The sequence below is a fragment of the Balaenoptera physalus genome (assembly GCF_965194825.1).
Source record: "Balaenoptera physalus genome assembly, chromosome: 10".
NCBI lineage: Eukaryota > Metazoa > Chordata > Mammalia > Artiodactyla > Balaenopteridae > Balaenoptera > Balaenoptera physalus.
The window spans coordinates 97,503,946-97,524,224 of NC_138889.1; the positions used below are offsets into that span (position 1 = coordinate 97,503,946).

Sequence of the window (20,279 nt, forward strand, 5' to 3'; positions counted from 1 at the left end):
GGCTGTGTTGGGTCTTCGTTTCTGAGCGAGGGCTTTCTCCAGTTGAGGCAAGTGGGGGCCACTCTTCATCGCGGTGCGCGGGCCTCTCACCATCACGGCCTCTCCTGGTGCAGAGCACAGGCTCCAGACGCGCAGGCTCAGCAATTGTGGCTCACGGGCCCAGCCGCTCCGCGGCACGTGGGATCCTCCCAGACCAGGGCCCGAACCCGTGTCCCCTGCATTGGCAGGCAGACTCTCAACCACTGCGCCACCAGGGAAGCCCGCAAACACCATATTCTTAATCTTACCATTTTATCCAGTCTGATGATCTTTTAACTGGTCTTTGGTCATTAATTTAATGTAATCATTGATATGGTTGTATTTAAGTCAATTATCTTGTTATTTGTCTTCTATTTGTGCCATATGCTCTTTGTTCATTTTTTCCTTCCTGCATGCCTTTTGAATTAATCAGGCATTATTTAGTATCACATTTATTCTTAGTTATACCTTTTGATTTTTTTTAAAAAACTGTTTGCTCTAGAGATTACAGTATATATCCATTGCCCTCAGTGAGAAGTTCACAGTCCTTATCAGGGTTTATTAAGATTCATGACCTGATCCCTGATCGTATCTCCAACCTTTCTCCTGAACCCTGCAAGCTCCGGTGGTCGGTATTAGGATTGTTGCAGTTCATTAATGTTCCACACTGAGTCTAACCTTCAAGGTTCTATCAAAGGCTTTCTTCTGCTTCCAACACCCCACACTCCAGCTAGCTAACTAGGACTCAAGCATCATGTCCTAAGTGTTTAGGGTGAATGAATGTGTGTGTAAGGCTTCCTGTATGGGGCCAATGCATGTGTGTGTGTGTCAGGGAAGGGGGCGGTGGTGTTAAATCTCCCTGCCGCATGCTTCCAAGGCACCCAGTAATCTTTCTTATTAGTTAGCACATTTGTATGTCTGCCTTCCCAGTCAACCATGAAGGCCCGCTGTTTGTTTTGCCATCACTGTCTGACAGCACTTTGCAGAGATCTTGCACAACACAGGCATTCAATAAGACTACTTACCTGAATTAAACAGAATGATATGACTTAAATGGAGAGAACTGGCTTATTTTACATAACACGGAGGACCAAAAAGTCTTGAGAGCTGCTCAAGGTCACAATGTTAGTGGCAAGGTCAAAGCGAAGACAAGAAGTGGAGTGATCCGAAGACAGCCAAGTCTTCCCAGCCATTTCTGTACTGATGGATCCTGCTTATTGCTTTTCATGGAGAAAAGGAAACTTTTCCTACCCAAAGGCTCGGCGCGGGCCTGGGACCTTGGTGGTCTAACTCATTGCCAAAGTCCCGGAATGTGCAGGGTCGCAGGCAGAGTCCACCAGATGTTCTGTAGAACGAAAGGAGGAGAAATTACAAACTCAGGTCAAAAGCTTTCATAGGGGAAGGATGTTTTCAGGATGCCCTTAATCGGAATTAATGGAACTCCGGAAAGCCTTTTCCATGGCCCGCAACCAGGCATACATTTGTCCAGTAACCTCGGTGATTCTGCCTTAAAATGGGGATACTAAGGCCGGGAGGCAGAGGGAGGCGCCCCCGTGTGCCAGGGGCGGGGAGTCCGGGGCGGGAAGGCGGCCAGGGCGCTGAGGCCGCAGAGCGCGGAGGTGGCAGCGGGCGGCCCGTCCTTTCCTGGCGGAGCTTTGGCCCTGGGCCCCCTCCCCTTCCGCGGCTTCCCCTCCCCACCCCACGGCGCTGCAGCGTGTGCGCTCCCTGCGCGCAGGCCACACCCGGGCGTCCTGCGGCCTCGGGCGCGAGTTGACGAACTGCGCCCGTAACCTTCCGGGAAGCCCGACCCGGCGCGGACGGTCCCGAGTGCGAGTGCCTGGGCCCGGGTGCCCTTCGCACAGCGGCGGAAAGCGAGTCCGGGCGAGGATTCGGACACAGACTGCGCGTCCCTGAGTGCCGGCGCCGGCTCCTCCAGCTCCGCAAGTAGGTGCAATCCACGCTTTGCAGAGCAGGGGGCCCGCGGGGTCTCCCTTGCCCGGGCTGGAGGCCTCGCTGCAGAAGTCCCGGCCCTTCCGTCTCGAAGCCCTCGGCCAGACTTAAACTTCCTCCTCTCGCAGACCGGGAGCCGGCGCCCGCGAGGCGCTCGCCGCTCCGCAGGGGTCTTGCGCTCTGCCTTCCGCCCTGTCCGCCCTCTCGTGGATCTCCGAGGCCCTGCCGCGCGGGTTTCGGGCTCTGGACTCGCCGCCGTCCTGCTGGACCCCCCCGAGCCCGCCCTTCGCTCCCGCACGGCGCGCGCGGAGCCGGGGCCCGGCCGGACCCCACCTCCACCCCGCCTCTGGGCCGCTGGTTGGTCCCCCATCATTTGGTGTTTGGGGCTTGTGCATCAGGACTGGGGAAAGCGGCGAGGAGTTATAATAACATATTTTACTGAAGTTTGGCCATGAGCCAGGATTTGTTCTAAGCCATTTACACTAACTCATATATGTATGTCCTCACTGCTACCCTATGAGGTAGTTACGGCTACACCCACTGTGCCCACGAGGACACTGGCTTGCAAAGTGGAGGAGTTCACATCTGAGCGCAGGATCAGACCAGCCCCTCCCAGGGGCCACGCCTTCCCCACTTCGGGAGCGAGGGTGGGGCCTTGGGCTCTGCTCAGGGTCCGTGCACGTGCACTTGTGGGAACCCCACTTCCTTCTTCTCAGGCCCCACCCATCATCGCCTCCAAACAACCAGATAATCTCATTTTATCCTTTACTCCTGTTCGCAACAGTCACCACAAGACCCCTGGACACCAGGCTCTTTCTGCTTTAAGTCAGAAAATTTTAACTTGGCTTTTTTTTTTTTTTTTGAAATTGACGTCGGCAAGAATGGAAAAAGAAGCTGGTGACTCTTTAGGCCGCAGAATGAAAAACTTCCACAAAAGTAAAACAAGCTGAAGCAGACATTTATTAAAGTTGTAGAAAAGTAGCAAGTACAGCCCCTGTCTGTAGATCCTTAGCAGAGTTGATGCCTTGAAGCGATTGCGCACATGGTTACAACTAGTAAGGGACACAGGAAGTGATGAGTATATAAACTTGAAGGAAGGGGCAGATAGAGAAGGGGGAGGGCCCCGTGACTCTCAGTTCATTTGTGTTGCTTGGTGCTATGAAAGCCCTTCATCAGATCAGGCACTGAGTGCTTTTGTCTTTCTGCAGATGTTCACACTCCCTCAGAAGGACTCCGGGACACCTACCACCTCTCTGGGTTCAGTCTCCCAACAGGGCCTGCACAGTAACCATGGGGATGGTCTGGAAGGAGAATGCTCCAGAAAACCAGACCAGAAGCCGCTGAAGCTCTATGGAGTGGGTGATCCCACCGCCATGTTCTCCTCCGACAGCCCCTACCTGTCCTCTAGAGGAAGCGTCATTAAATGGTTCTGGGATTCAGCAGAGGAGGGCTACAGGACCTACCACATGGATGAGTATGATGAGGATAAGAACCCCAGTGTGAGTGAAGGCCCCCTCCCCACTGGGACGCAAGAGAGCACGGGGGGGTGGAGGGGGCGGGTACCCCACCTTGACCAACAGGGCAGCACCCAGCTTGCTATTGTCATGTTGGAGTTATGGCCCTCTGACTCCCAACGGGGTGTCTGATGTTTCTCAGAGAGGCCCCTGTATGTTACCTGAATCAGAAAATGGCCCATTTATAATTAAGGGAACCTTGATGTGTGAGGGAGGAATTCAAGAACCATGGAGTGCAATTATATGGTTTCTGATCCACAGCCCATCGACTATCCAACTTTAGATCTGGGACAGAACTAGGGTTCAGGTTGCCACTGTTTCACTTTCGGGTCGTGTATTCTTGAGCTAATTACTTAATGTCTTTGAACCTCAGTTCATCTCTATAATGGGATAGTAATACCTCCTCTATAGAACTGTCACAATTAAATGAGATCAGGTACGTAAGTTATTAGCACAGTGCTTCCACATAGAGCATTCAATAAATGGTAGTTGCTATTATTATTAATGTTACATGCCCCAATTATTATAACTTATTACTAGTAATACCTTCAGAGGGTAGAGAGCTGTCATGAATAACCCTTTAATAATCTTTATTTGTTGAGCATGTACCAGGTGCTGGCACTGTTCTATATACCAGGGTTACAGCCGTGAACAAAAATAAATTCCTGCCCTCATGGAGTTTATCGTCTAGTATGGGAGACAGACATAAATATATATAATACGTTGGGATAAGTCTTGTAGGGAAAAATAAAGCAGAGTAATAAGATAGAGACTGGTGGGGTGGGCTGGGGATATTACTATTTTATGTGAAGTGGTCATAGAAGGTCACTTTAATATGGTGACATTGAAGCAGAGACCTTAAAAAAGTGAGGGATTGTATTAGTTATCTCTTGCTGTGTAACAAAGGATTTCAGGTCTTAGCAGCGTAAAACAAACAGTTCACAGTTTCTGGAATTCAGGAATCCAGGGTGGAATTCAGGGTGGTGCTTCAGGCTAAAGATCTCCTGGGAAGTTGCAGTGAAGCTGGGGCTGTGGTCTCATTTGAAAGCTTGGTGGGGTGGGGGGATGATCCACTTCCAAGCTCACTCACATGGTTGTTGGCAGGCCTTGGTTCCTCACCACGTGGTCTTCTCCATGGGGCTGACAGGGCCTCTTCTGGCGGTACATTCACCCTTGTTCCTGTTCCTGCCAGAGCACCAGTTTACTGTGTACATTCTTTCATCCTGTAAACTGAGGCTCTTGAGAGATACAGCGGTGTCTTGGGCATGTATCCAGCCTTCAGGGACTTCCCATCTAGTGGGGGAGATAAAGCCTGTACATCAGTCCCTGTGACCTGGGACAGAAACTGACCAGTGCCATAAAGGGGGACAGATAAAGTGCTTTGGGATCCAGAAGAAGAAAAGATCCGTTGCAGGTGGGATTTTGAGGAAGGCTTCCTGGAGGAGATGGCATTTGCACAGAGCTTTCGAAATGGGAAGATAGGATCAGGGAGCCATGTGGAGGGCATGGCTTGAGCAAAGGCCAGGAGGGGTGGTGGGAAGGGCGGGATTGCAGAGAGCTTCGCTTTGCTGCCTTGGTGCGCCCCCCGGGGCCTTCCGATGGCACCCTCTGCTGTGCACACATGGCTCTGTACCTCTCACCTCCAGGGCATCATTAACTTGGGCACCAGTGAGAACAAACTCTGCTTTGACCTGCTGTCCAGGCGGGTAAGTCCCGGTGCACCTCTGGGTGGCATCCCCAGCTCCAAGGGGCTGTCTTCTCTGGGATTCCTAGGAATACTTCCCCCAGAGAGTCTGCTGCTTGCTTCAGCGGCCTCGGGGACCACTTTCTCTGCCATCTTGGGAGAGTCACTTCCCCACTGTGATCCTCCTTCTTCACTTCTTCTGGCTCTTTCCCTCCTCAGTTCCTCCTGCTGACTGGGTCCCTGCTCTCAGGGGGAGTATACTCGGTGATGTGGTCAGTATTTAACAACTGGCCCTGGGAGAAAGGGGACCCTGATCGGTAGCTTTTCTGATTCCCATAGTGTAAATGCCCCCACTGTAGCCGATATCAAGCTATTGCTGTGACATCACTGCATGCAGAGCTGGGAAGAGAGGTGCTGGGGCACCATCACGTGGTAGTCCCACCATGCAGACACCTGGATGGAAAGAACCTCCAGAGCACAGATGAGAGCAAAATGGAGTAACATAGACAGGAGCAATATTGTTTGAGTACTTTTTACCTTTGTTTTTACTGTAACTGACTTACATAATTTATATGTATAGTTTCTATAATTTAATTTTTGAAAATGGTACAGTTTGCAAAATTTCTGAAATCAGATTTCTTTTATTTATTTTTTTAAATTGAAGTATAATTGCTGTACAGTATTATACAAGTTACAGGTATACAGTAGTGATTCACAATTTTTAAAGGTTATACTCCATTTATAGTTATTATAAAATATTGACTATATTCCCCGTGTTGTACAGTATATCTTTGTAGCTTATTTTATACTTAATAGTTTGGACCTCTTAATCCCCACCCTTATATTGCCCCTCCCCCTTCCCTCTGCCTGCCAACTCACAGATAGAGAAAATAATCAGATTTCTTGAGCTGGTGTGAGCCACCTCTAGTAAACTGCTGGAACTATCTGATAAATGTGTCTCTCGAGGCCTAGGAGTTAGAGTTTGGAACTGTGGAGAGAGTGATACTTAACCCAAAGGAACATATTTCCAAAGGGAAACATCTAAGCTGCAAGGGGAGAGGGGTGTAGGGAGTGGGCTTGAAAAGCCTGTTCTACCCAAAGCCAGCTCCCCACTCTAAGGCAGCTCAGTGCCATCCAGTAGAAATAAACTGTGAGCCACATATATAATTAAAATGTTTCTATTAAATAAGTACAAAGAAACTGGTAAAATTCATTTTCATCATGTATTTTATTTAGCCCATTGTATCTAAAATATGGCTATTTCAACATGTAATCAATATAAAAAATTATTAATGAGCTAGTTTACATACTTCTTTCATATAAGTCTTCAGAATCCAGTGTCTCAATTCAGGAGAGTCACACATAAGGGCCACATGTGGCCAGAGGCCTCTGTATCGGACAGTGCAGTGCTCAAGGACGAAGGAGAAATGGAAGAGGCTGGGGTTATAGACACGTGGCTCATTCCCTTTCTTCCTTTTGGTCCCGCCGCCCAAGGCTTCTGCCTTTCCTCGACTTTGTGGGTGTGATGCCCTGGGAGTCACTAACCCAGCACCCAGGCAGGGTGGGGATGGTCTGGAAATGGCCACATTTTCCAAAGTGTGAGGTTGAGCTGAGCCTGCAGGAAGACAGCGGCCTGAGTCCCTCCATGACTTAGAGCCAAGACCGAGGTAGGGAACCCAGTTCTGGGACCTCTTCTGTCACCCCGTTGGAGGAGCTGAGGAGCGCGGTCTCCTATCGCTGCCTCTGCAAATCCACCCCCCTGGTCTTGTTGGGCGGCGGTGTTGTATAAAGAGCACTGGACTAGGAGTCAAAAATTCTGGTTTGTCTTAGCTTCGCCACTTGCCGGTGCTCTGATGTTGGCTGAGCCACCTGACTTTTTTTTTTTTTTTTGGTTGCGCTGTGCAGCTCGCGGGATCATAGTTCCCTGACCAGGGATTGAACCTGGGCCCCCTGCAGTGGAAGCGCACAGTCTTAACCACTGGACTGCCAAGGAAGTCCCACACCTGACATTTTTAAGCCTCAGTTTGCTCATCTGCAAAATGGGCATGAGAATGCTGTCCCTGGGCTGCCCCTGTCAGTTTCTCTGATAAGCAGACCAAGCCCTTGGCTTTAGAAGCCCTGGTGCTGCGTGGATGCAGGTGGCAGGGCTGGCCCTCACCATGAGTGTGTGAGGCCCTCAGTCCTGCTCTCCCCTGTCTGTCCCCAGCTGAGTCAGAGCGACATGCTGCGGGTGGAGCCGTCCCTGCTGCAGTACCCTGACTGGAGGGGACATCTGTTGTAAGTAGCACCTGTAGGCCAGTGGTTCTCAACCCCAGGGCGGTTTCCTTCCCCAAATGTCTGGAGACATTTTTGGTTGTCATAACTGGGAAGGGGGGTACTCCTGGCTTTTCTTGGGTAGAGGCAAGGGAAGCTGCTAAACCTCCTACAGTGCCTAGGACAGGCCCCTCCACAAGAAAGAATGATCTGGCCCGAAACATCAATAGTGGCGGGTTGAGAAAGCCTGCCCTAGGCTGAGGGCCTAGTCCTGGAGAGCTGGCAGTCATGGGGTCTCCTGGAGCATCTGCAGGGAACTGGTGCCTCCTGCCCATCCCACCCCTGCTCAGCGGCTCCCTGGCTTGGTTTCTCTTGAGTCTGAGGAGTGGAGAGGGCCTTCAGGCCAGGAGCCTTGTCTCCAATTTCTCAGTAGCTTTAGAGGAGCCAGAATCAGCTTAGGAGGAGATGGTTGGCGCCTTCTGCTGGTCAGATGGGCGATAGTAAGTAAAACTAATAAGAGTTTATATTTATTGAGCACTTGCTAGGGCCCAGATGCTGTCCTAAGGATTTAGTGCTGGAGCTGGACTTGATTCCAAGAGTAATTCCAAGCATGTGCTCTTATAATAATTAGGATGGTGGCCCTAGAGTCCGACCACTGGGCTTGAGTGTGGACTTTGCTACTTACCAGCATGTAACCTAATTCCTTCAAGCCTCAGTTTTTTTGTCTGTAAAATGGGAATAATAATAATAGTAGTTGTGTCATAGGGGTTTTATGAAGAGTAAATGAGGAATATTCTCTAAATAACACCTGCATAAGGTAAATGCTTGTAAATATTAGCAATAACTATGATAATAGTTATTGTTATAATAATTATATTATCATACATTATATTATATATTTTATTATATTAATGTGTTATTATTACTATTACTATTAGCTAGATCTGTATAGAGAGTGTTACTTTTTGATATTCCTGCAGTCTGCTGATTAGGTGGGGTCAGGTGTCCTAGAACTACTGGAATGGAAGTTTCGACACATGCGGGTAGTGTTGGGACCGAGGAGGGAGGTGGGTACCAAGGAGTGGAGACAAATACTGATCGTATTCCCATCGTGGGAAGCAGAGGAGAGTAATGGCAGCTGCCTGAAGATTCACCAGAGGAGCTTTGGGATGGACTTGGGGTCGGAGCCCCTCTGACAGGCACTGCCCATCTGTCTGTCTGATCTCCAGCCTCCGGGAGGAAGTGGCCAGGTTCCTGTCTTTCTACTGCAGGAGCCCCGCACCCCTTAAACCAGAGAATGTGAGTAGCCCCCTCCCCTGCTCCTTCCTGCTCTTCTGCCCCCTCCCCAACTTTTGGCTGGCCAGGGGTGAGGTGGGGTCACTTAGTTTTGATTTGGAATTAGGAAGGCCCCCTCCCTTCTTTCCCCTCATCCTAGATATTTAGGGTTTGGGTATAATTTCTGCCCCGCTTTGTTCTGTGGCCCCTCTTTGCCTCCACACCTTTGGGCAGGACTCTCTGAGTGACCAGCTCCCTCTTCTTTGCTCAGTTGATCTAGAACAGGGTCCCCACGAATAAGCCACACAGATGGACTTGGCTGTTAGTCAGGAGGGGCCTGTGGGTATGACCTGGCCCTGCTCTGTGCCCTCCTGGGTTAGAGGCTGCAGGCCCTTGCACCCTTCTGGGACAGATTCATCTTTGTCCCACGGATGTGTCACCCTCAGGTGGTGGTTCTGAATGGCTGTGCCTCTCTCTTCTCCGCTCTGGCCACGGTACTGTGTGAGGCGGGGGGTAAGTAGACTGCAGCCCATTCAGTACCAGGTGCTGCCCTGTGCCTGCAGTGTCCCTGGCTCCCTGTCCTTGAGGCCTGCTTCAGGGTGCTTTTGCCATAATAAACTGTTAGACCACAGGGGGCTTAACTAAGTGGCCTGGCAAGACACCAGGGGTTGGCAGTTCCAGGGGAAGTCAAGGTGATGCCAGGGTTCTGGGCCATTTCTCTGTGACGACCTCATGTGACAGCATGTCCTGAAGCAGGAAGAGAGGGAGGCTGTGCTGTGCCTGTCTCTTTTTTACTGGGACGGAGGAAATGGGGCTATTCTCTCCTGGAAGAGTCCCCACAGAGCTCTGCTTGCATCTTTCTGGCCAGGACGGACTCACAAACCCATTCCCAAAGCAGTCCCTGGCGAAGGGGAAGAGAACGCTGGTTGGCTTAAACCAAACTTGCTTCATCCCCCAGGGCTGGGGGAAGGTGCACCTTCCTTGGACTTATTGCTGGTCGTAGCTGAAAAATCTGGTGCTCTCTGAACAAGGAAGAAAATTGGAATGGTTGTTGAGTAGCTAGCCAGCAGTGCCTGCTGCAAGAGCCATGGTCAAATCAAGGACATGTTGACCATAGTCATGGTCAGGGGCTGTTGCCAGGAACAGAGACCCACTCATTATTAGCTTAATTAATAATCATAATTTAGTAACATTTATTGACCACATACTACGTTTCATACGCTGGCCTAAGGCTATGCATAGTCTGTCATTTAATCCTCACTCTAACCCCGATGAGGTAGGTTCTGTGCTTATTCCCATTTAACAGATGAGGAGATTAAGGCCCAGGGGGTTAAGTTACTTGTTAAAATAACACAGAGAGACGTAAAAACCAAGTTTTGAACCCTAAAAGGAAGATTCATCACACGGATGTAATAAGCAATTTCCTACCCGTTCTAGAACCATCAAGAGTAGAATCAGCGTCACACTCTCTGTCTCTCACTGGGGTGTGCAGTCCCCCTCCTCCGCTTCTTATGCAGGCCTCTCTCTGGACCTTCCTCAGCTCTGTTTGGCCCAGGTTGTTGGCTCAGCTCTGACTCAACATGACCTTCGCATTCAAGTGCATGTTCTCATCTCACAAGGATCTGTGCTTCTTGGAGCAAAGTCCTGAGACAGAGAGAACGTGACGGGTGTCTGGCCAGACAGTGCATTGGCTCCTGGGGTCATTTGTCTACCTCTGGCCCAATCCCTGTGACCAGGGGAGGGAACATGTGGGGCAAAGTCTGCCCCTTCCAGAGATGCGAGGCGGGGGTGGGGTTGTGCTGAAGGGAAAGCTGGGAAGGGGGCAGCTTGACTGATGCACCCTCTTCAGAGCTGGAGGAGCACCTTTACCTCTGCCTTAGAGCGGACCTTGGGCGTCATCTCATCAGCCCCTGTGTCCACAGCGGGAGTCTTCTGCATGACACCCCCTCCCCACCGAGCGGTGTCAGCCTTTGGCTTCAGTGCCCCCAGCAGGGGAGCATTCACTCCTCCAGAAGCAGCACATTCTGTCTCTGGGCAGTTCTATGTATTGTCAAGTTTTCCCATTTGTCAAACCCAGATCATCACCCTGCAGCTTCGACTCCTGTGCCAAGTCTGAGCTTGCACTGACCCAGCATGTCGTGTGCTTCCGAGGGATCTAAGCTTCAGTTTCCTCATCAGTAAAGTGAGGATAATAATAGGACTTACTCCACAGAGTGATTGTGAGGCTCAAACGAGATTCAAAAATAAATATTTAGCACAGATCCCCACACATATTAAGTGCCCGATAAATGGTAGCTAGTAATGATTCGAAAAGGGACTGATCTCAGTGGATCCCAGCTTTAGAAAGAGTTTTGGGAATTGAGAGAGGGAGCATGTTCCCCAGGTGTTCCCCAAGCACACTGAAGGCTTGGAGAGGCGTGGGGTCAGTGGATGGGGGTCTGGGTGTTCCGGCCAGAGGGTGACGGGCCCTGGCCCACTCCTGCCCCCAGAGGCTTTCCTGATCCCTGCCCCTTACTACGGAGCCATCACGCAGCATGTGTATCTCTATGGCAATGTCCGACTGGTCTGTGTCTATCTGGACAGTGAGGTAAGAGTTCCTGGGACCCCAGGTTGGACCTGGGCCTTCCTGTAGGCCAAGATGTTCCTCTGTCTGAATTTGAGGGTAGACATGAGAGGAAGTCCATGCCGAGGCCTCTGGGGTTATGGCTGAAAGGAGAGTGGAGCCTTGTGTTGGCCATGGTTGCCCTTGCCTGGGTGCCCTGGGGACACCCTATCTTCCACCTCTGAGATCCCTGGGGTCGATGCAAAAGCCAAGGGCAGCCCAGGGAGACCACACCGGAATGGTGGGGTGAGAATGGGGCAGAGCAGACTTCAACATGGAAGCCCGCGGACCCCAATCAGAGGACCTCAGGGGGCTCTTCCCCAAACCTAAGAGCCGTGAGGGTGTCCCTGATGTGATGGGGTGGGTGGCAGTGAGAGGGGAGTGACCCCCCTGTGTTTTTCTGAGACTGTTCTAAGAGGAGGCTGGAGACGACAGGGGTAGGAGAGGCCCCAGAGTCCAGGTCTGGGGGGGGAGGGTCACTGAATTTGGCTGGTGGCTTTTGTGGCTCTTCTTCCAGGTCACTGGGCTGGAGACACGCCCCTTCCAGCTCACAGTGGAGAAGCTCGAGATGGCACTGGAAGGAGCTAATTCTGAGGTCTGGGGATCAAATTAAACCCAAGGCTGGAAGTGGGTGTGCCTGAGCAGGGCATGGACCCCCTTCCTGTGGCTGATCTCCTGGGAGTAGTGGTGGCACTCCGTGATGGGGACGGGGGGTAGGGTGGTAGCATGGAACCGTTCTGGGGGTCAAGCATGAGCCTGCCCATGGAGGGCTTCCTGCTAGAGAAAGACTGAGACTCTCAGTGTACAAAGAATCAACTAGAGAGCTTGATTAAAAATACTACCCCCCACTTCTCCCGATTGTGACTCAGCAGGTCAAGCATGGAGCTTAGAAGTCTGCGGTTCAGCAGTCTCTCTGGTGATTTGAGGAGGTGGTCCCCCTCACTCTGAGGGGATCTGAGGCCTCCTGAAGAAAGGCGTAGACCAGCAGCCCTCCTGTGCTTCCTGTCTAGTCCACTTTTCAGAAATCTATCAATCTGTTTTTTTTTTTTTAACCTTGGTCATAAAATCCATATATGCCCACTGTGGGAATTTTAAAAGCACAAACCGCCACCCATAATTCTACCAACAAAGGCAACTTCTACTGGCGTTTGGGCATATTTCTCTCTGAGCTTTGTTCTCTGCATTTGTTTTCTTTTATAGCTGATACGATGCTGCAGATATAATTCTTTGCCCTTACTCGTTTCGTGTTGGGTGGTGAACACATTTCCCTGGGATCCTGCCCAGTGGGTCCGTGTGGCCTTGGGGAGGAGCTGAGGGTCTCCTGTCCCACTGATGGTTTCAGGGTGTGAAGGTCAAAGGCCTCATCCTCATCAACCCCCAGAACCCTCTGGGTGACGTCTATTCCCCAGGAGAGCTGCAGGAGTACCTGGAGTTTGCCGAGAGGTGAGGCACCCCACGCTCACCCCGTAAAGCATGTTACAGATCAGGGTTCTGGTGTGAGCTTTGGTGCAGGTCCTGCTACCCTCTTTACCCCACTGTGGGTTTCTACCTGCTTTGGCCCTTCCTGGCAGTGGAGTCAGGGGGTAGGGGTTGGTGGGATGCTAGTTCTCTCTTTCTTTTTATAACAGCAGCTGCCATTTATTGCCCACTCTAGGGGCCAGGCCCCCTGCTAAGCACCTTACATGCTCTAGCTCATGTAATCCTCCCAACGACCCTATTAGGTACAGATACTGTCATTATCCCATTTACTGAGGCTTAGAGTGAGGGGTGGAGCCAGCCGTGAATCTGGGTCTGTCTTGCACTTAACTGTGGCCCTCGGTGGAGGTGCCCCAGGACTCCGCCTCCCCCCTCCCCCCACAGTGCTTCAGAATCCCCACTGTCATCTGCTTTGTGTGTGCACGGCTTGTTGTCTGTTTGAAAGAAATAGACAAAAGAAGGGTGTTCCTGGAAAAAACAAGTTTGGTAACCCTGGGCTAGACCGTGGTCCTTCTGGATTTCTGATTCACTGCCATCCAACCCTGGGGGATGCATTTGGCCTACCAGCCAAGCTCTCTCCTCCCCCCGACCTGCCCTCCAGGCACGAGCTGCACGTGATGGTGGATGAGGTCTACATGCTGTCCGTGTTTGAGGAGTCGGTTGGGTACCACAGTGTCCTGAGCCTGGAAAGGTGAGCGGACTCTGCCAGTCCTGCGCCCCTCCTCCCACCCAGGACAGTTCCTCTCCCTTCCAGCTAATCCTACTGTCCTCAGGTCCCCTAACGAGAAGAAGGGAGGCTGGGCCAATCAGTGGTTTTCAAATTGTTCTGTGGTGGTTCTGAAAGCTCCAAGGAGTGGTCTTAGGATTCCTTGAGGGAAGGTTGGGAGGGTGGGAAATGGGCATCCTCTGCTGTTTCCTTCATCTCCAGAGTGGCTCCATTTTCATTCATTCACTCATTCACTCATTCATTCAGCAAATACTTCTGGGGCCCCCTGCATGTGCCAAGCCCTTCCAGCTATCGGAGCTTTTTCATTAGATTTAGTTTGAGTCAAGAATATGTGGCCAGAACACCTTTGGAAACAGTTGGATCGGATCATCTGGAAAATCTACACATCTGGCATTTAGGGATTCTGACAGTTCCTAATATTCGTTCAGATCTTTCAGCCCTGCTGAGTCCTTTTGTTACCGGAAGGGGGACCCCTTCCAGGGCCTGAGAGTGGGCTCTTGTCTAACACTCCGAAATGAATTGTCTGAGGAGACACACGTACTGACAAAGCAAGAGACTTTATTGGGAAGGGGCACCTGGGTGGAGAGCAGGAGGGTAAGGGAACCCTGGAGAACTGCTCTGCCACGTGGCTCGCAGTCTCAGGTTTTAAGGTAATGGGGTTAGCTTTCCAGGTTGTCTCTGGTCCATCATCTTGCTTGTGCCCATACTTGGTCCAATTCAAGGCCCTTTCTGGCGGCGCACGCATCTCTCAGTCAAGATAGTTTCCTGTGCGAGGGTTTCTGAGAGGTTGGTAGAACATATTAAGGGCTGGCGTCTCCTCCCTCCTTTTGGCTCCTCCTAAAGTCTTCCAGCTGGCGGTAGCTTGTCAGCTCCATATTCCTCATCAGGACCTCTTGTTGTGAGATAACTCATGCAAGTGGTGATTATCCTGCCTGGCCAAGGTGGGTGCTTTCAGTCAGTGGTTCCCGAACACTTTCCTTTGCTCTGCTCAGCCAGTCCTCACAAAGCTCTGCCAGGTGGATGGCACGTAGGTTGTTCCTCCCCTTTGCTTATGGATTAGGAGCGTGAGACTCAGAGAAATAGGGATTTGTCGCTTCCTGTGGGCCAGACACTATGCTGTGATGGAGATACATCAGTGAACAAGAAAGACATAGACCCTTCTTATGTGGAACTTGTATTTCTAGCTGGAAAAAAAAAACAACAAAAAAAACCCCCAAAACTTTTAGCAACTAGATACACAGCTAATCATTTGATTATTGAAAAGCAGACATCTGGGGCTTCCCTGGTGGCGCAGTGGTTGAGAATCTGCCTGCCAATGCAGGGGACACGGGTTCGAGCCCTGGTTTGGGAAGATCCCACATGCCGCGGAGCAACTAGGCCCGTGAGCCACAATTACTGAGCCTGCGCGTCTGGAGCCTGTGCTCCGCAACAAGAGAGGCCGCGACAATGAGAGGCCCGCGCGCCGCGATGAAGAGTGGCCCCCACTTGCCGCAACTAGAGAAAGCCCTCGCACAGAAATGAAGACCCAACACAGCCATAAATAAATAAATAAATTTAAAAAAAAAACAAAACCCAAAGTTAAAAAAAAAAAAAAAAAGCAGACATCTGGAGAGCCAACAGAGGATCTGCTTGGGGTACCCAACTGGCCTGGTCTACTGGGAGGGGGTCAGAGACGGTCTGCTTGAGGAAGTGATGCTTGATCTATGCTCTACATCAGGGGCTGGCAAATATTTTTGGATCAGATGGCAAATATGTTACGCTTTACAGGCCATATGGTCACTCACTCAGCTCTGCCATTGTAGCACAAAATCAGCCATGGGCAGTACGCAGGTGGGAGAGTGTGGCTGTGCCCCCGTAGAGGTTCGTTTATAAGAACAGGCAGCAGGCTGTAGTTGGCTGACCCCTGCTCTGAAGGATGTATAGGAATTGGTGATTCAAGAGATGAAACCAGATTCATCCGTCTCCTCATTTGTTCAACCAAACATGTGAACTCCCACGGGTCTGCGTTGCCTCTGTTCCCACCCTGTGCTCTCCGCAGGCTGCCTGACCCCCAGAGGACCCACGTGATGTGGGCGACCAGCAAGGTGGGTTCCTGGCTGGCCTTGGGGGTGTCGGGGGAGGTGAGAGGGCAGAGAGGTGGGTGGAACCGGCTTCCTCTGGGAGGGCTGGCCACCTCCCACAGTGCCTTTCTCCTGCAGGACTTCGGGATGTCTGGGCTCCGCTTTGGCACGCTGTACACAGAAAACCAGGACGTGGCCACTGCGGTATCCTCCCTCTGCCGCTATCACGGCCTCAGTGGCTTGGTCCAGTATCAGATGGCACAGCTGCTCCGGGACCGTGGTGACTGCCTGGGCCTGGCCACCTGAGGATGGGGGGAGGGTTGTAGTCAGACTGGGACTGGCCAGGGGTCATGGATGCTTCTCCCATGAGATGAATTTAGGGTGGTGTTTGAGAGTGCCAGCTCTGAGCCCAAACTGCGTTCATATCCTACTCGGTCACGTCCCGGCTATGTGGTCTATTCCTTCACCTCCCTGAGCCTCAGTTTCCTCTTCTGCAAAACAGGGATCATAATGGTACCTGTCTTGTAGGGTTGGTGTAATTTGTCATTCAATTAGAATAGCACCTGGCATACAATAGGCACTTAATCAATATGAACTCATTATTATTAGCTGTGAGCCTTTGAAAAAGAGCAGAAGCTACTAAGGGAAGATAGTTATAATGGAAGTGTCTCTTTCTGTGCAGGTCTATTCTATTCCTGGGTTCAGATAGTGAGTTTAGATAGCAAAGGTTACCTGTAATTGCCACCATTCATTGAGCCCTGCAAGATGCTCTCAATCTCATTTGTCCCTCCCCAGAATCCTAGGAAGCAGGTGTTCCTGTATTTTCCCCATTATTTTATAGATGAGGAAAATCAAGACCGGGTACTACACACCTGCTATAATAGCTAAATTTAAAAAGATAGTGATAGTATCATGTGTTCGTGAAGATGTGGAGCAGCTGGAACTCTCACACACTGCCAGTGGGAATGTTAAGATGGAACAGCCACTTTGGAAAACAACTGAGCAGTTGCTTATAAAATTCAACACACACTTACCAAATGGCCCAGAAATCCTACTCCTAGATATTTGCCCTTATGGTCACACAAAAACCTCTCCATGAATGTTTATAGCTGCTTGATGCATAATCACCCCAAACTGGAAACAACCCAAATGTCCTTCCACAGATGAATGGGGAAACAGACTGTGGTTCACCCACACACTGGAATACTACACTGCAATAAAATCCATGAGGACACAGACCCATCTCAAAGGCATTGTGCTGAGTGAAAGAAACCAGTCTCAAAAGATTACATTACTGTATGATTCTACTTATGTGACATTCTGGAAAAGGCAAAACTACAGTGACGGAGAACAGACCAGCGATTACAGGGAAGGGGGTGTTGTGACTTCAAACAGAGAGCACAAGGGTGTTCTTCGGGGTGAGGGAACCATTCAGTATCCTGCCTGTCATGGGGGTTACACAAATCTATGCATGTGTTAAAATTCATCGAACTGGACACTAAAAACAAAGGTCAGTTAAAACAATGGGGATCAAGGAGGTGAAGTTGCCCAAGGCCTCACATCTAGTCAGTGGCCACACTGGGATCTGAGCTTCCGCCTGGGTGACTCGGAATTGTCACTATGTAAGCGGGTACACCTCTGTTGAGGGTCTGAGTCCCGAGGGACTTTGTGTCTGGGCTCCTGAGAATGGCATGCAGGCCCTGGAGCCCTCAGGGCCAAGTATCTGGATTTAAGGTGCTTTTCACTGAATATTCCCATTGCCCCCAATCAACCAGCTACAGGAGGGGCTCACCCAGCTTTGGCAGCTCACGGCCTTTTTCTTTCCAGCATTTAGACTCTTGGGACAGAGCGGAGGGTTGATGGCGAGGTTTATCTTCTGGCTTCTCTTTCACCCAAACAGACTGGATCAACCAAGTGTACCTGCCGGAAAACCATGCCCGGCTCAAGGCTGCTCACATCTATGTCTCGGAAGAGCTCCAGGCCCTGGGGATCCCCTTCTTGAGCCGTGGGGCCGGCTTCTTCATCTGGGTCGACTTGAGGAAGGTAATGCAGGTGGTGGGGGCAGTGTTAAAGCTCCCTCCAGCAGGCAAGGGCAGGGGGTCTCATTCTGCATCCTGAGCGCCTTTCACCCTCCCAGTACCTGCCCGCGGCCACCTTTGAGGAGGAGATGCTGCTCTGGCGCCGCTTTTTGGATAACAAGGTGCTGCTGTCCTTTGGCCAAGCCTTCGAGTGCAAAGAGCCTGGCTGGTTCCGCTTGGTTTTCTCTGACAAGACCCACCGGCTTCGCCTGGGTGAGCGGCCTCACCTCCTAACTGCGTCCTTCGTTCTGCCCTCCCTCTTCTGGCCTCACCTGTGGCCCCAGCAGCCTGAGCTTGCTCGTCCCCACCCACCCAGCATCAGTGCTGACCCTTACTTCCCCTTCTCACATCCCAGGGATGCAGAGGGTCCGGCGGGTGCTTGAGGGCAAATCCCAGGTGGCAGAAGACGCCCCTTCCTGCTAGACCTAGGAGCCGAGGGGTCCGCACAGGTGAGCCGGTCGTTGTCTTGTGGCCACGGGGCCTGGCAGCCACTGTGAAGACTGATGGTGGATGAGCCATTTGCCAGATACCCTTCTTGGCCTTGACCTTGAAGAAGAACTGCTCCTTCCTCTCCCGGTGGCAGCGAGACACGCCTTAAGTCGTGGTCCATTCCCCTCCCCGGCTATTAAACAAAACCGGGAAAAACTAAAAGCCTCTGCTGTGAGTCATTTACGGGACAGAGGAGGAGTCCTGACTGCTTCTCACCACAGCCCTCAGCCCCCCAGGACAGGAAAAGAAACAACCTGTGCCCGTCTGCCTGTCTGCCTTCATTCTTCTGTCTTTGTTGCTAGGGAAACAAGTCAAAGGAGCAACACACGGAAGAGAGAGTTTGCCCCCAAAAGAAAAAAGAGTGGTAATTTCTACAAGGAGAAAGGAATTACTTCTGTATGTTCAGATTACTCTCCTGCACATAGGATGTGTGGGCCTACAGCACACCTGGGACCTGAGACCTGGGACATGAGAACAGCCCCCGCGTGGGACGAGGTGAACGGGTCCCCGGCGGGAGTCAGGAGGGGCGACTCTATCTCCGGGATGCTCTTCTTCCTGGGAAAGAGCTGCCTTTACTGCTGATTCCAAACCAGAGCGACTTAGACTGTGCTGGGAGATGATGGGGCCCTGAATGGAGGCTGCAATGGGGACAAGCTCTGACCCAGGCTGGCCTTTCCACCTTAAGCATGAAAGGGCCGCTCACCCCGTCCCCAGGGGTGCTTTATTTCAGAGCCCAAAGGAGCTTTCTGAACCAGCCTTAAAGCTGTGGGCTGAGGCCCCTTCTCAGGCCCCGACACTCCTGTTTGGAAAAGCTATCTCTTTCCTCGTTCTTCTCTTTAGAGCATGTTGGTGAAATCAGCGTTTACTTTCTATAAACCATGCTCGCTGGGTTAGGATTTGTCTTCCTCTTTCCGCCTTTCATTCATTCCTCCTTCCTCCCTGTCTTTTCTTGAATACCTTGTACGTGCCAGACACTGTGCTGGGTAATTTACATGCATCATTTCTAACTCTAACCACCGTGGGAAGCTGGCATTGTTAGCCCTCATTTTAGAGATGAGGAAACTGAGTCTCAAACAGATGAAATGATGTTTCTGAAGTTACATAGCTAAAAAGTATCAGAGCCAGGATTCAAGTTCAGGTTGGTTTGGTTCACAATCTTTCCAGTCCACCAAACCAGAGTCCCAAAGGAGTCTTTGACTTTTCCAGTCCTGAGAACCAGGCTTCATGCTGTCATCGTTTCACCTTTCATTATTTTTCAATATCATTGGCTAAGTAGCACTCGTTTCTACTCCCACTTCCAGGATACGTTGATGCCAGGATTTGCTTTACTGGAATGCCTGCCGCTTTTCCGGAGGTCAGAACAGAATGGCCACGTTGAGGGCCCTACACGTCCTCTCCAGAGACCTCTGTTGTGACGCTGCCACTGTTGTTGAGGGTCCCCTGTGAAGGACCCATGTGATGAATTCCATCTAGAATTTTTAGAAGGATGACTCCTAGCTCTCCCTTAGGGGGAATCCAAGCAGGTTTCCTAGCAGAGGCTGACTGAACTAGGAATCTGGATCTGAACTGAGCTCATTGGTTTGAGTAGAGCTGGCTTGTGCTTTGCTGAATGGCCGTGTTCCATATGTCTCCCTTTCTGGAGCATGGACTGGACATACCCTACACCCACCTCACATCTTCTCTGCTCACCTTTCTGCTCTGCCAGTTACTACAGCCATCAGATTTTGTGTTCCCTCCTTCTCTTTTCCTCTGTGTGGCTTCATTTTCAGACATGCTCCATTCAGATGGTGGCAAGATGGCTTCCAGGCAGCTCCAGGTTACATGGTCCTTGTAGCAGACACCTACAGGGTATTAGCAGGATAGACACCCTTTCTTCCTCAGCATTCATTTCTCTCCTGCCATAGGAGGCCAGCAGGCCTTACCTCAATCATCTGCCCATCCAGGGGAACCCAGGTTCTATTCATCTGTCCACTCTGCCATCCTTAGTGGGTTGGCTTTTCCCCTTCAAGCTTATTTCCTCATTGTCTCAATATGGCTACAGAAGCTCCAAACATCACCTCCTCACCAACCACTTCCAGACACAGAAAAGAGAGTATGTTTTTCTGTTGCCTCCTTTTCATTTTATTTCATTCATTTAAAAAATATTTGTTTAA

The 20,279-nt window shown here is 51.0% G+C and overlaps 1 protein-coding gene across 4 annotated transcripts; it reads left to right on the forward strand.

Moving 5' to 3' along the window:
- Positions 1-268: 268 nt before the first annotated feature.
- ACCS (1-aminocyclopropane-1-carboxylate synthase homolog (inactive)) lies at positions 269-18,288 on the forward strand. 4 transcript variants are annotated; one of them, XM_082475933.1, is made up of 16 exons: positions 272-1,962; positions 3,177-3,467; positions 5,129-5,188; positions 7,373-7,443; positions 8,649-8,718; positions 9,141-9,207; positions 11,184-11,281; positions 11,814-11,891; positions 12,639-12,739; positions 13,374-13,463; positions 15,538-15,583; positions 15,698-15,839; positions 16,723-16,977; positions 17,460-17,602; positions 17,697-17,850; positions 17,993-18,288. In XM_082475933.1, exons 2-16 carry the CDS (start codon positions 3,177-3,179, stop codon positions 18,058-18,060), a joined length of 1,734 nt encoding a protein of 577 aa, XP_082332059.1. In that variant the 5' UTR covers positions 272-1,962; the 3' UTR covers positions 18,061-18,288. The 4 variants fall into 4 exon arrangements, with proteins under 4 accessions (XP_082332060.1, XP_082332062.1, XP_082332059.1 ...); XM_082475934.1 differs by lacking the exon at positions 17,993-18,288 and having other exon boundaries at positions 269-1,962; positions 17,387-17,602; positions 17,697-17,845; XM_082475935.1 differs by lacking the exon at positions 16,723-16,977 and having other exon boundaries at positions 278-1,962.
- The last annotated feature ends 1,991 nt before the right edge of the window (positions 18,289-20,279 follow it).